A 15551-nucleotide genomic window follows, 5' to 3' on the forward strand; every position below is an offset into this window, starting at 1 on the left:
CGTTAACCAAAGTATGATCACGCAAACCAATACCACTTTCGAAAAGGTGAGAGTTGCCCATATCCGAAGTTGTTGTTCGATTCGCGTGTAAAGGGCCTTAAAAAGCTTGTTTACAAAAGCTTTTGTGCCGTTATCAAATGTTATCTCGAGTGTAGAGGTGTGATGTGGAATATTAATTCGTAAATCACTGATTCGGAATAAATATTATAGTTTGACTTATATGAATTGATTTATTCGGAGTTGAATAATCACTCATCGATCTGAATAAGAAATGCTTTGTTTCCCTGATTCTAAGTTCGGAGGGACGACAATAAAAGTCGTCTGGAAGAGTAAATCGTCGAGGTTTTCCCCATCCAGCAATCGTATATAAGGCGGTTGGCTTCGAGTCGGCATTCATTCTGTTCGCAACAGCGAATAGATTGGTACCACTGCCGTGTATCGATTACACCGCCACCGCTAACCACTCCACGTTTCCGATGTTGGCCGCAGAAATCAGCACAGCAGAAATATTTCCCTATCCTTTTTCCCCTCCTTGCATTTTGTTTTACTAACCCCGAGAACGCCGCGGGCAAACGGCTTCCCTTACTAACACTAGCAATAAGAACAGAAATAAGTGTAAACATCCAATCAGAAACTAGCTTTTATAACATTGTACACGTTCATTCCGTTTTGCGTAGTAGATTGTTAGACCAATCATCATCGTCATTTAATTTCTCTTTGATTCAAAAAAGTATAAAACCAAGCGAATCACGCATTCACATTGTCAGTCGTTTCCGAATTGCCAAGCAATATAGAGATAAAGTGAAGAAGCTGAAGTTATCCTATCCAAGAAAGAAAATTCCAGTTTTCCCGTCGATTCGATATCGATGCAAGGGGTCCCTGTTACCGTCCTAGTTTTGTCGGTGGTCCTGCTCAGTGGAGTTCCTGTTCCCTCTACTTCCGAAATGGAGAGTTGCTGTTCCACCGTTGCTTGTTGCCGTCGCTGCTCTAAAAAGAGTTTTACTTTCGCGGTGTTCTTTTAAGAACTACCGATTCCGAGTAAGCGATGTCGGCTCGCAGCTGGTGCAGCTGGAATTTGTCGTCATCTGTTGGCAAGGCCCAACGAGCAGCCGTTTAAGATTCAAGTCAAACATCACGTTGGCAGTCGAGCCAACATAGTGGTCCGTTCCGAACCGGATAAAAGTGCGAAACATACAGTCCACGAGTGAATTGTTTTCCCGTGTCACGGTGGTCAATACGGAAGAAGAAGAACAGTGTACCGAAGAAAAAGTGAATTGTTATAGCTTCCATTGACCTAACCGTGAACATGAACAAACACGTATGAACATGAACAAAGTGAATTGCTAGAACGCAAAAAGAACAAGTTGTGAAGTTTGCTGGATTCCCAGTATCCAAAAAGTGATGTTCCTGTGAAGCAGTAAAGTACGGAGTGTTCCTAACTGGTATCATTTTCCTCGAGAGTTACTCTTCCGAAGTAACAACATCCTTCCTTCGTGATGCCAGTGGATTATACCCCAATCAAACCTGTGAAGTTGACCATGGAGGACATCAAGCCACTCATCCACCAACGTGGTCAGGTAAAGGCCAAGGTCACTGCGATTGCAAGTGCCTTGGAAAGAGCCGAAGACGATCCAACTCAGGTGAGTCTACCCATTCTCAAAGTTTATGCGAAGAAGCTCGAAGCTCATTACAATGAGTACAATAACTTGCACAAGGAAGTTCTTTGTTCCATCCCTCCTAACAAAACTAATGATCAGGATGAAAAGTTGAATGAGTTTGACAAGCTTCACACCGAATCTTTGATTCGGTTGGAGCTTCTGATAGAAATGTTGTCAGTTTCCAAGATTTCCCCTGTTACATCCAATACACCAACTAGTGCTACACATGTAATCGTGCAGCAACAACCGCTCAGAGCTCCAATCCCTACCTTTGACGGGCGCTATGAGAATTGGCCCCGTTTTAAGTCCATGTTCGAAGATATAATTGGTCGAAGCTCTGATTCCGATGCAATCAAACTGCATCATCTAGAAAAAGCACTAGTTGGTGGAGCCTCTGGTATACTTGATTCAAAAACTCTTGCTGACAACAATTACAAGCATGCTTGGGAAATTCTTACTGATCGTTATGAAAATCCCAGAATTATCATTGATACTCACATTGATGAGCTTTTAACAATGAAGAAGATGTCAAAAGAATCCCATAAGGATCTTCGAGCTCTGGTAGATACGTGCACGCGTCACGTTGAGGGTTTAAGGTTCATGAAACAACCAGTTGAGGGTACAACGGGATTAATAATCAACACAATTTTGACTTCCTGTCTCGATGCTGCCACTCGTAAGCAGTGGGAACGATCCCTTTCTCATGATGAGTTGCCGAATCTCAATAAGACACTGACCTTTCTGAAGGAACAGTGCCGTATCCTTGAACGCTGTGAAGCCGATACTCATACAACCGTGAAAGCGCACCCAATGAAACCATCCCAACAATATGTTAAACCTACCAGCGTTAAGGTTCATGCGTCAACATCCAGTACTAACAATGAACCATGTCAGTTGTGTGGCAAGGGCCATTTCAACTATCAATGTCCCGACTTCTCAAAGTTATCAGTGGCTGATCGAGCTGCCAAGGTAAGAGAAGCCCACCTATGTTTCAATTGTCTGCGTCGTGGACATCGGTCCATGAACTGTTTGTCGAAGAAAAGTTGTAGTAAGTGCAACAAGCGTCACCATTCCCTTTTGCATGATGATGCAAGCAAAACCGACAGTAGTGTTCCTTCAGGTAATTCGTCCAATCAGAGTAAGGGTGATAATGGGCCTGCTTCTCTTCCAGTTGTTACACAATCCCAAAGCGAGCGTTCTGCTGAATCCACAACCCTCGTCTCGTCTTCTTGTTCTCTGACTGCTACGGTACCAAATGTTTTGCTTCTCACTGCTGTGGTGAATTTGGTGAATAAAAATAACCAACCAGTGCCATGTCGTGCTTTTCTCGACTGTGGGGCCCAGACGAATCTGATGTCTGCTTCAATGTACCAAAGGTTGGGTATCGAGGGCACTCCAGTGAATGTTGACATTGTTGGAGTCAGTAATTTTCGAAGTAAGTCTAACCGTCTTGTAACCGTGAACCTTCAGTCCCTCTACAGTGACTTCAAAGTTTCTCTCAAGTGTCTGGTAGCTCCAAAGATAACCAATGCTCTTCCGTGCAGGAAAGTTGATATCTCACAGTGGAATATTCCTTCCGGATTTCAACTGGCCGACCCCCAGTTCTATGTACCTTCCGATGTTGATTTGTTAATTGGAATGAATCACTTCTTCAGTCTTCTGCGAACCGGTCATCTCGTACTTGGTGACGGTCTTCCAGAATTGCGAGAAACCGAACTGGGTTGGGTGGTCTCAGGTGAAATTCGGGATGAATCAGTTGCGTTTGTGAGTCCACAACAAGTTAACGCAGTTTCTATTGAGTCCCTTAATGAAATGGTCAAACGGTTTTGGGAAATCGAGGAGGTAAATAACACTTCTCAGCGCACTGTAGAAGAAGAAGAATGTGAAAAAATCTTTCTTCAAACTCATCGTCGTGATTCATCCGGTAGATATGTCGTAAAGCTACCATTCCGAGATAATGTATCTCAACTGAACGACAACCGCTCTTTGGCTCTGCGTCGTTTCTTCTTCCTTGAAAGACGTCTTCTCAGAGATCAGGAGCTACATGCACAGTATTCTGACTTCATTAAAGAATATGAGTCACTAGGACATTGCAGAGAGGTTCGAGAGTCCAATGATCCCCCTGGTATGATTAAATATTACATTCCGCACCATGCTGTTATCAGACCGTCGAGTTCTAGTACCAAACTCAGAGTTGTTTTCGACGCGTCAGCGAAACCTCCTTCTGGAACCTCCCTAAATGATGTTTTGCAGGTCGGAGCAGTTGTCCAAAGCAGCCTTGAGACTGTGATTTTAAGATTCCGTAAGCACACGTACGTGTTCACTGCTGACATTGCCAAAATGTTCAGACAGGTTTTTGTTGACCCCCTCCAGGCGGCTTTCCTTCGAATTTTCTGGCGTTCGAAGCCTTCGGACGCTCTCAGAGTTTTGGAGTTACTTACTGTAACATACGGCACTTCCTGTGCTCCATTCCTTGCTACCAGAACTTTGCTTCAGCTTTGTGTTGATGAAGGAGATGAGTTCCCTTTGGCAGCACATGCTATCCGGGAAGACTGCTATGTTGATGACATTCTTTCCGGTACAGACAGTATTCAAAGGGCAGTCGAATGTCGGCAGCAAATTCAGGAAATGCTGAAAAGGGCTGGATTTCCAGTGCACAAATGGTGTGCCAACCATCCGGATATTTTGGAAGGAGTTCCCGAGTCCGAACGTGAAACTTTAGTCCAGCTGAATGAAATGTCAGCCAACGAAGTAATCAAAACCCTTGGTCTTCTCTGGAATCCGCACGATGATGAATTTCTTTTCTCAATCCATCCGAATCTGTCAGATGCAACACCTGTCACCAAACGAAAGATGTTCTCAGAAATCGCAAAGCTGTTTGATCCAATCGGCCTCGTTTCACCCGTTATCGTACTTGCAAAGCATCTGATGCAGACAACTTGGAGTCTGAAGATTGGGTGGGACACACCTCTCGACGGAGACATTTTGCAATCCTGGGTAAAATTTCGTTCCTCATTGATAGAAGTGAAGGATATTCATATTCCGAGACATGTGATGGTACCTCAATACGAGTACGTCGAACTGCATGGGTTTGCAGATGCTTCTGGTATGGCTTACGGTGCCTGTCTTTACGTTCGTTGTATCCAAGCTAATGGTTCAGTCTCAGTAAGACTGTTATGCAGCAAATCTAGAATAGCTCCGCTTCAGGAATTGACAATTCCACGCAAAGAACTCTGTGCTGCCTTACTCCTTTCCAAGTTAGTCAAAAGGACTGTTCCCGCGATGCAAGTTGAATTTTCGTCAATATTTCTCTGGTCAGATAGTCAAATCGTCATCGCATGGCTTCGAAAGCCTCCCTCAATGCTGCAACCATTTGTCCGCAATCGGGTTGCAGAAATCACCAATGACAATAATCACAAGCAGTGGAACTATGTTCGATCGAGGGAAAACCCCGCAGATGTTGTCTCTCGTGGTCAATTGCCTGATTCGTTGAAGTCAAACTCATTATGGTGGAATGGCCCAGAGTTTCTTAGATCCGTTTCATTCGATCAACCCGATATTGAGGAAGTTCCAGAAAATCAACATCCGGACGTAAAACCCACTCCACTCGTTGTAATGATCGTGTTGAATACAGATGACCTACCCGTTTTCAAGAGATTTAGCTTCTTTCGCAAATTGCAACGGGTGCTTGCCTTTGTACAACGATGCATTACCAATTGTCGAACAAAAGAAGTTGAAGCTCGTGTTAAGGAACCTCTACCTACCATCCAAGAACTAAGATCTGCACTTCACACAATCGTAAAGGTCATCCAGTATGAAACACTTCTTGATGAAATTCAGAGAGTTGAGGATCAGGAACCCTGTCGAAGGATTGGTATGCTAGGACCCTTTCTGAAGGATGGTGTTCTACGCGTAGGAGGTCGGATCCAACATTCTCGTGTCCCTTTCTATACGAAACATCAGTATATTTTGCCTAATCATCCTTTGACCGATCTCATTATTCAAGCATATCATGTAGAACACCTTCATGTGGGACCATCTGGTCTTTTGTCCACGCTACGCCAACGCTTCTGGTTACTCGGTGCCCGATCTGCAGTACGAAAGATAACACGACGATGTGTTCGATGCTTCCGTGTGAAGCCTAGAGGAACTGCCCAATATATGGGTAGTTTGCCAGAAAGCCGCGTAACGCCTGCCGCTCCTTTTGAAGTTTCCGGGGTAGATTATGCAGGACCGTTTCTGATCAAACAAGGATCCCGAAAACCGACTCTTGTTAAGGCATATATAGCGGTGTTTGTTTGTTTGGTGACGAAATCTATCCATCTCGAACTCGTGTCTGATATGACGTCTGTTGCCTTTATTGCTGCTCTGCAGCGGTTTGTAAGTCGAAGAGGGTTGATTCGAGAGCTACACTCGGATAATGGTAGCAATTTCCGGGGTGCCCAGGCAGAACTACATGACCTTTTCCTCTTATTCCGTGACCACATTGCTGTCCACGACCTTGAAGCCTTCTGCCGAACTAAAGAGATTGTTTGGCATTTTATTCCCCCAGAAGCTCCGGAATTTGGTGGTTTGTGGGAAGCTGCGGTCAAAAGTACGAAATACCACCTTAAGCGTATTCTGAAGCAAACACCTTTGACTTTTGAGGAGTTTTACACATTGCTCACACAAATTGAGGCCATTCTTAATTCTCGACCGCTGTTTTCGCATTCTGATGACCCAACTGAGGGTGAAGTTATAACTCCTGCACATTTCCTCATTGGAAGGCCATTGACCGCTGTCCCTGAGCCTTCTTATGAAGGTTTGAACGAAAATCGTTTGTCAAGGTGGCAACACCTACAACAGATGAGGGAACATTTTTGGAAGTCATGGGCTCATGACTATCTCGTAAACTTACAGCCTAGAGGGAAAAATCGGATTCGTCTAGAGAATGTCGCCCCCGGTACCGTCGTTTTGGTTGAAGAGAAAAATCTGCCACCACAGCAGTGGAAGTTGGGAAAAATAGTCCACACATATCCTGGGGAAGACGGTTTGGTGCGTGTTGTTGACGTTAAGGTTGGAGATTCGAATTTTCGGCGCCCAATAACAAAAATATCTGTTTTACCGTTAGATAAACAGGAGCGACACATCGCTGATCAAACTACGACTTCTGGCAACCCATCTCTTTGCGCCGGGGAGGATGTTCGCAACAGCGAATAGATTGGTACCACTGCCGTGTATCGATTACACCGCCACCGCTAACCACTCCACGTTTCCGATGTTGGCCGCAGAAATCAGCACAGCAGAAATATTTCCCTATCCTTTTTCCCCTCCTTGCATTTTGTTTTACTAACCCCGAGAACGCCGCGGGCAAACGGCTTCCCTTACTAACACTAGCAATAAGAACAGAAATAAGTGTAAACATCCAATCAGAAACTAGCTTTTATAACATTGTACACGTTCATTCCGTTTTGCGTAGTAGATTGTTAGACCAATCATCATCGTCATTTAATTTCTCTTTGATTCAAAAAAGTATAAAACCAAGCGAATCACGCATTCACATTGTCAGTCGTTTCCGAATTGCCAAGCAATATAGAGATAAAGTGAAGAAGCTGAAGTTATCCTATCCAAGAAAGAAAATTCCAGTTTTCCCGTCGATTCGATATCGATGCAAGGGGTCCCTGTTACCGTCCTAGTTTTGTCGGTGGTCCTGCTCAGTGGAGTTCCTGTTCCCTCTACTTCCGAAATGGAGAGTTGCTGTTCCACCGTTGCTTGTTGCCGTCGCTGCTCTAAAAAGAGTTTTACTTTCGCGGTGTTCTTTTAAGAACTACCGATTCCGAGTAAGCGATGTCGGCTCGCAGCTGGTGCAGCTGGAATTTGTCGTCATCTGTTGGCAAGGCCCAACGAGCAGCCGTTTAAGATTCAAGTCAAACATCACGTTGGCAGTCGAGCCAACACATTCCACTAATTAATTAATTTATCTTTATTAGGGAGGCTTTCAGCCTTGGGCTGGTTCGCCTCCACCATTCCACTATCGGACGGTGAATCGAACGGTATTCGCTTGGAAACCGATCAGCGATCGTGCCTTAGGGTACGGCCAGGGTAGACGCGATTCGCGACGCGACGCGACCAATTCAAAAGAATCTTATTATTTATTATTATTCCTTGCGTGAGTCGCATCGCGTCGCGTCGCGTGTCGCGTCTACCCTGGCCACGGCCTTAGACGCAGATTCCACATTCGGACGGCGTGACGAACGCTGGTCACCTGACAAAGCAGCATCATTCGGGTCGACATACAAAGAACGGATCGCGATGGAACACCAGCAAGACCACGTATTCGTCAGAGCACACCCCAAGTAACAATTTTTGATTTATGAGGGTTCTGTAGACCAAGATTTAGTCTTGAAGAATGCTATAAAACCTTGATAAAACCTGCAATGTTAGTTTGGACGGCTACACAACCAAAAATCACGATACCGAGTAGCACACTTTCATCACAATAAGTTACAGCAACTTGTTTATGACTGAAATAAGTCGTATATAAGGTTCTACAATTGATTTGTGACAAGCGTGCTACTAGGGATGCCTGATGTCGTCTCTTTATAAATTCAGGCTCTTTAGGCTCTGAACCATTTGGTGGATTATTTTAACTTTTGGTTAAAATTTGACAGATGAAAAGTTATCGATTAACCCTGCTATCCGAGCATGGTTATTTCTGACAGACAAGAAGTTAAATTTTGACAACCGTGGCTCGAAAACCGGTCGATCGACAGCACGGGGATTTTCGAACATAGAAAATAACTTTCGAAATGTCACTTTTAACCACGAGTTAAATTTAACTCGGCAAATGGTTCACAGCCTTAATAACAACGCCTTCGCAAACACATTTCTCGCGCAACACGAGAAAAGGGCCTATCAATGTCTAAGAGAAGAGGAGACAATAACAAAGAGGTAACTCTAAGACTAGAAGGTCCCGAAATAACGTGCTCAACTTTTTGGCTCAGCTCTGGTACCAACAATCAATACGAAAATAACGATTTTAAATTGGCTCACTACTTGACTAGCCTATTGGTCCCAAGCAAACGATTATCGTACCTCATTCTAGTTGAAACTCAAGTACTACACAATGTTTGTTTTGATTCGCTATGAAAGTTTGACAGATAAAATGAGGGGTTAGTGGATTTTCCTATGTTTCGAGGGGTGAATCGATTAGCTTGGGACCGAAGAGAGTACCAGAGCTGAGCCAAAAAACTGAGCACGTTATTTCGGGACCTTCTAGTCTTAGAGTTACCTCTATGGTACTATCCTTTCACTTCACTGAAAATTCCCATAAGAAACTGTCAATCTTTGCTAGAAGAGACGCTTTTTCGATGGTGTCGTTAACGCCAATTGTCCCTTGTTCCTATGACCAATGTAGTCAATAAATAAATTTCAGAGCTATGTCGCACGGCATGTTTTTGTGTAAAAGTGCAATCATAGAGGTAACTCTAAGACTAGTAGGTCCCGAAGAAACTTGCTCAACTTTTTGGCTCAGCTCTGGTACTCTCTTTGGTCCCAAGCTAATCGATTCACCCCTCGAAACATAGGAAAATCCATTAACCCCTCATTTTATCTGTCAAACTTTCATAGCGAATCAAAACAAACATAGTGTGGTACTAGAATTTTGACTAGAATGGGGTACGTTAATCGGTTGCTTGGGACCAATAGGCTAGTCAAGTAGTGAGCCAATTTAAAATCGTTAGTTTTGTATTGATTGTTTGTGCAAACGTCCCCTACGACTGTGCTACCTGACTTATAATGAATATACGTTGTATACGCGTACCCCGACTCGTCTAATTTTGCATAGCATTTGCAATGTAAAATTATACGTTGTATTCGGGGTACTCGTAAACAACGTACATTCGTTGTAAGTCAGGTAACACAGTAGAGGTTACCACGGGGTCATCACGGTGGTTCCGAATGCGGTCTATGTGGTCAATGATCGATTTAAAGTCTGTCGAAAGTTTAGTCCTCCTTATTTTATGCGCCGCGAGTGAGGTGTAACTAGTGAGGTGACAAAAGTCGCCGCGAGTGACTCTCCGTGCACATCAAATGGATAATCACCTCTCTCTCGATGACTATTGCCACCTCACCTCACTCGTGATTCAGAATACGCCTCTGTGTATAACGAACACTGAAAACCAAACTGTTCAAGGAATTTCTCTACTAGTCAGCAAAACCATTTCGAATTGTAAAAACTTGTATTTACAACATCTAGGACTTAGATAACTCTACTAAAACCAACTCCGGCGTCACGCCGCTCATTGCAAATTCGCATCATTGTTTACCTACTAAATATCCATTAGCACACACATCGTCGGTATGGTTTTGGCACGTATCTGAAAACATTACCACACTTCGAGAAGAACGGAAATACTGTCTCCCCGATTGGTGTAGTTATAAAGCGTTTAATATGACGCCATCAAAGGTGTGCAAAATACCCTTTTAAATCATTAAGTTTAAAGTGAAATGACTTGAGTTCACATCCCCCGATTGGCATCTTTGTTTCGTATTGATTAAGGTAATTGTGTTAACAGGTGTTTGTAATTTTTATCAACTCCCATTCCTACAACGAGTCGAAGCGCCACAGCATCTGTCTACATTCCATTGGTAAATGCTAGTCGATTGCTTCTGGATGAGGCATAGCAGCAGGTGCCGCCACTGGTTGAGCCACCGGTGCAGCCGCCATTCTGCTGGTAATACTCGAGCTGATGTTCATCAACGGTCCGATTAGTTCGATCGGTAGAGGGAAGATGATAGTCGAGTTCTTTTCGCCGGCAATGCTGCTCAAAGTCTGGAGATAACGCAACTGCAGAGCTGCCGGACTTTCACACATAATGTCGGATGCTTCCTTCAGTGCTCGAGAGGCCTTCATTTCACCCTCGGCGGCAATGACCTTGGCACGGGCTTCGCGGGCAGCTTCCGCCTCGGCAGCCATCGAACGCTGCAGCGAGTCCGGCAGGGAGACGTCCTTACTGAAATTAGTAGGTTAGTTAAGGTATGGGATAGAATATTTAGGTTGACGGATAGGCTTACATTTCAACGCGTTCGACTTGAACGCCCCAGGGGTCGGTGGCTTCATCCAGAGTGACCTGCATCGAGTGGGAAATTACCTCCCGCTCCGACAGCAGCTCGGACAGATTCCGCGTACCGAGGACATTTCTCAAGGTAGTCGCAGCCAACAGTCTGGTGGAGTGACTGTAGTTGGCAACCTGCACGACGGCATTCAACGGGTCACGGATGCGATAGTACACGACGGCATCGACGGAAACGGTTACGGAGTCGCGCGTTAGAACCTCCTGCGGAGGTACGTCGAACGATACGGTACGTAGATCTACCTTGCAGTAGTTGTCGATGCACGGCAGGACGAAGAATACACCGGGACCTCTAGCACCTCCAGATCTGAGAAAAAAGTAAACGGAGTATAAATCTTCAGGAAAACGATTTTGTGATATGGGTAACTACCTTAATCGACCGAGTCGGAAGATGACTGCTCGTTCGTATTCCTGGACGACCTTGAAGCAAAGGAAGATCGATATGGGCAGTGTCAGAACCATCAGTATGGTCGAACAAACCGTGGCCAGCACCTCCACACATCCTATAGAGTCGGCTTCGGCTGTAAAGTAGCGAAAAGGGGGGAAAGTTTCAAGATTAGGCCAGAAATGTTTGATAATTGGGTGCTGACAGGATCGCCCATAGAGGTATACAACGAAAACGGAAAGAATCGACAGCTGAAGAAGGAGATATACAAGCTCAAAGGAATGTTGGGCAGCACGTTCACCAACGGGCGCACGATATGGATTTTCTATCCACCTGCAGCGCTACACATGAGCTGTCTGTGGCACTATGGTCGGAGGAGTACCAAATCGCGACATTAATTAATAACCGCTCAGAGATGCATTATGGAACCCTTTTGATCCTTCGTACCTCATCACATCAAGCAACGTACACCCACCGGCACTCCCAATGGCCGCACGTGGCCGCACTCTCCGACCCAGAAGCTTACGATCAATTTCAACTCAACCAGAATAATACCGCAGCCTTAAATATATCCGGTCCTTCCACTGAGTGCCGACTACAAATGAAAAAACAGCACTGTGAAAACCACACCATCAGCGTCATACGAGGAACAGGTTTACTACCCGCAAATACGCACCTCTCGAACCTACAACGGACGGATTCCTCCAGGACGCCATCTTCTGATAGAGTCCCGATACGCCAATCGCGAAAACCTCCATCCAGTGTTGGAAAAGTTTACCAAAACTCACTATCCTTTCCTTTTTTTTATTTAACGACGGTCTCTGTTCCGCAATCTAGTACCAATCACCGACGGACATCGATTGCCATCCATTGACGGCAACCGAATGTGCAGGAAGGCAGCTTCCACACCTGCGTAGGATATCGCACCCATTCAATACACACATGGGCCGGGACCAACGGCTTTACTTCCCTTCCGAAGAAAGACGTGACCAGAGATTTTTATGCCTCAGAAAAATCCCACCGACCTCGGCTGGGATCAAAACTCACTATGACTCGCAAACTTTTCCCTTGGTGAACTTCGTGAAATATCGCGATCTTTTCCAACGCTGCCTCCACCATCCAACAACGGAAACAGACCATCCATCAATGAATACAGCATAAACCACATCATCCAGTGGAATAAAAATGGTTTCCACCGAAACGTGACAGACCTAGAGATGCTGCTAGGACAGAACCCACCCACTAGTGTTACAAGAAGTCCATAGGACCACCGTCGATCATCTTAATAAATCGCTATCGGGCAGATACCGCTGGATCTACAAGTGCGAGCAAAACATCTACCTCTCCATAGCCATCGGCATTCTGGCCTCGATACCCTCTACGCCCATAAATATCAATTCGGATCTTCCTATCGTGGCAGTCAGAATTGAGTCACCATTCCCGATGTCGATTGTTAGTATATACCTACCCTGTGGGAAGATTTCAAACCTCCGAAATCGACTCCTGCAAACTATAAATTGTACCTAAAAACCAGTGGTGTTCCTGGGCGATATCAATGGCCACCATTCCACTTGGAGAAGCCCAACCAAAAAAACGAGAGGTTTAATACTACCCGAAGTAGCTGAAACTTGCGACCTAACCACCATGAATGACGGCTCCCATACGTTCACACGAGGTCAACAAAACACTTCAATTGATGTGTCCATGGTCAGTTCCGGCCTAGCCAGCAGAGTCCGCTGGAGAACAGCCAGTGAGCCCATGGGTAGCGACCACTACCCGTTACTGATCAATCTTAGCAAACCTCCTCCAGAAACATCTCGAAGACCACGTTGGAAGTATGCTGAGGCCAACTGGAACCTTTTCCAAAGTATAATAGATGGGAGATTGAATGCAGAAGAACCCAGTGATGTCACGGAGCTCCTGCGCAGCCACTGAAGCCATATCCAAAACAAACTCGAAACCCGGCCATAACCAAAAGCGCGGTGAAAGCAAGGCGAAAGGCCCTTCGCGCGGTCAAACGTCTACCATCAGGACATCCGGATAAAGAAGTAGCAATCAAACATTATAGTATGAAAAGAAATGAATGCAGACAGACAATTCGACGGGCAAAGCAAGAATCGTGGGAATCCTTCCTCGACGGCATCAATTCGAATCAGAGCCCTGCTGAAATCTGGGCGAGAGTTAACACACTGAATGGCAAGTGAAGATCCGTGGGCATCACTATTCAAAATGCGAGCGTGATAACGAGGCACCCCAGCATAGTCGCGGAAAACCTCGCAGAATACTTCGAGGATTTATCAGCACTCCGTCCTATATCGCTCACGTGCTGTGCCTTCAAAGTGATAGAACAAATGGTAACCCGTTGCCTGGTTGATTTCCTCGAAGAAAACAGCTATCGGGGCATGGAACTAGTACCTATTTTTCTGCACTCGGCCAAATCTTAGGTGAAGCCATGGACAACGATCAACATGTAGAGATCGCCTCTCTCGACTTGGCCAAAGCCTACAACCGGACGTGGACTCCGGGAATACTGAAACAACTGGCTCAGTGGGGACTCTCCGGGAACATCATGCATTTCCTACAGAATTTCCTTATGAAAAGAACCTTTCAAGTGACAACTGGGAATCACCGCTCGAGAATAGCCAGCGAGGAAACTGGCGTTCCACAAGGTTCAGTCCTTGACGTGACCCTCTTCTTAGTGGCCATGAACAGCATCTTCGACCAGTGGAAGGTATTTACATCCTGGTGTACGCGGATGACATCGTCTTAGTAGTTCCAGGTAAAAGTCACCTTCTTCTAAGAAGGAAATTGCAGGCAGCAGTAAATGCCGTAGTCCATTGGACCGATTCAGTCGGATTTAACCTTTCTGCAGTAAAAAGCGTGCGCACTCACACCTGCAAATCAAGGCACCGGCCACCACTTCAACCGATCACAATCAACAGCCAACCGATTCCTTACAAGAAGACTTGACTTGACAACCGACTCAGCTTCTTGGAGCACCTGAAAGATGTCAAATATAATTGTAACGCTCGTCTTAACCGCCGAACCTCAACGCAGCATTGAAAAAGGACATCAGGTTACGAGTCTCTTGGGCCATCGTGGAATCAAAGCTCCTCTACGGTATTGAAATTCTATGTTCAGCAGCTGACACTGTGATAGATAAGCTGAGTTCTACATAAAACAATGCAATCCGAACCGTATCCAGTTTGTTGCCTTCGACACCTGCAGATGCCGTTTGCGTGAAGCTGGGGGTGCTTCCTTTCGCTCACGTAGTTGCCAGCACGGAGTGCAAACGAGCAGTGAGTTACATGGGGATGACATCCGGGAATGACGGGACAACCCTCATCACAGAGGTCAACAGACTATTGAATCGATTCTGCAACTGTAACCTCCCACCCATATCCGAACTTCATCGCTGCGGTTCAAGAAGTTGGAGCCTACCTGAGATTCAAACCGACAATCATATTAGGAGCTAGTTCAGAGCTGGAGACAATTCACTTGTTCTAAAGAAATCGGACACTGAATGGCTGAACAAGAAATATAGCGGATACTGCATTCGCTACACTGACGGTTCAAAATGTCCCCTCGGCGTAGGCATTGGGATAACGGGTCCAAATCTCTGCGCTTCCCATCGTATACCTGATCTTTGTTCGGTTTTTACTGCCGAAGCCTCGCATGGATACCTGGCCACTGTGGGATAAAGGGGAATGACGAAGTGGACCATCTAGCAGGCTCCGGGTTAACATTTCACAAATGAAGTCCCCATCCACGATACCACGATACCACGATACCACAACTCTTGGTCAACTATTTGGAATAATCGAACGACACTGTTCTTACGCAAGCTCAAAGGATGCATCCACAGATGGGAGGACCTCCCTGATCACAGAGAACAAAAGGTAATATCCCGACTTCGCACCGGCCACACCAGAATCCCACACGACATGAGCGGCAGATCTTCAGTGCGATCTATGCCATGTCCCTTTGTCCGTTGGGCACTTTATCTGCGCCTGCCCAAAATATGCCGATCTTCGGGAAAAACATCAAATCTCAAACAGCATCCGCGACGTTCTTCACGACGACCAAACTACATCAGTAGCCTTGATCTGTTTCCTGAAAGATGCAGATCTCTTCCACCTTATCTGAAATTCTAACAGAAGAAAACAAAATAACCACTAGTAGAGTCACTTGACAAATCACATAAAAGTTAATGCCAGAAAAATGACGCCACACCTCAACGGATATACTCACCATATCATAACCACAGATTCAACCAATTCAACAGCCGTGTAAACTAACCGCAACTGAAGACAATAACCAAATACATACGACAAAAGGCGGAATAGACAATTATAAAATTAAACGGCAAATGAAAATGAACAAGATTACGGATAA

The 15551-nt window shown here is 45.3% G+C and overlaps 1 protein-coding gene across 5 annotated transcripts in view; it reads right to left on the reverse strand.

Annotated features, from left to right (window-relative positions):
• Positions 1-10220: 10220 nt before the first annotated feature.
• LOC135700648 (band 7 protein AGAP004871-like) overlaps positions 10221-15551 on the reverse strand; it is a 131436-nt gene continuing 126105 nt past the window's right edge. For all 5 annotated transcript variants that reach the window (XM_065221223.1, XM_065221224.1, XM_065221227.1 and 2 more), the window contains 3 exons: positions 11142-11292; positions 10713-11078; positions 10221-10651 (listed from right to left, as the gene is read on the reverse strand). In XM_065221223.1, the coding sequence (XP_065077295.1) occupies positions 10294-10651; positions 10713-11078; positions 11142-11292 (875 nt within the window). In that variant the 3' untranslated portion in view covers positions 10221-10293. The remainder of the gene's footprint in view (positions 10652-10712; positions 11079-11141; positions 11293-15551) is intronic.

The sequence above is a fragment of the Ochlerotatus camptorhynchus genome, unplaced genomic scaffold (assembly GCF_037179485.1).
Source record: "Ochlerotatus camptorhynchus isolate MF236.1 unplaced genomic scaffold, CSIRO-AGI_Acam_v1.1 ptg000140l, whole genome shotgun sequence".
Taxonomy (NCBI): domain Eukaryota; kingdom Metazoa; phylum Arthropoda; class Insecta; order Diptera; family Culicidae; genus Ochlerotatus; species Ochlerotatus camptorhynchus.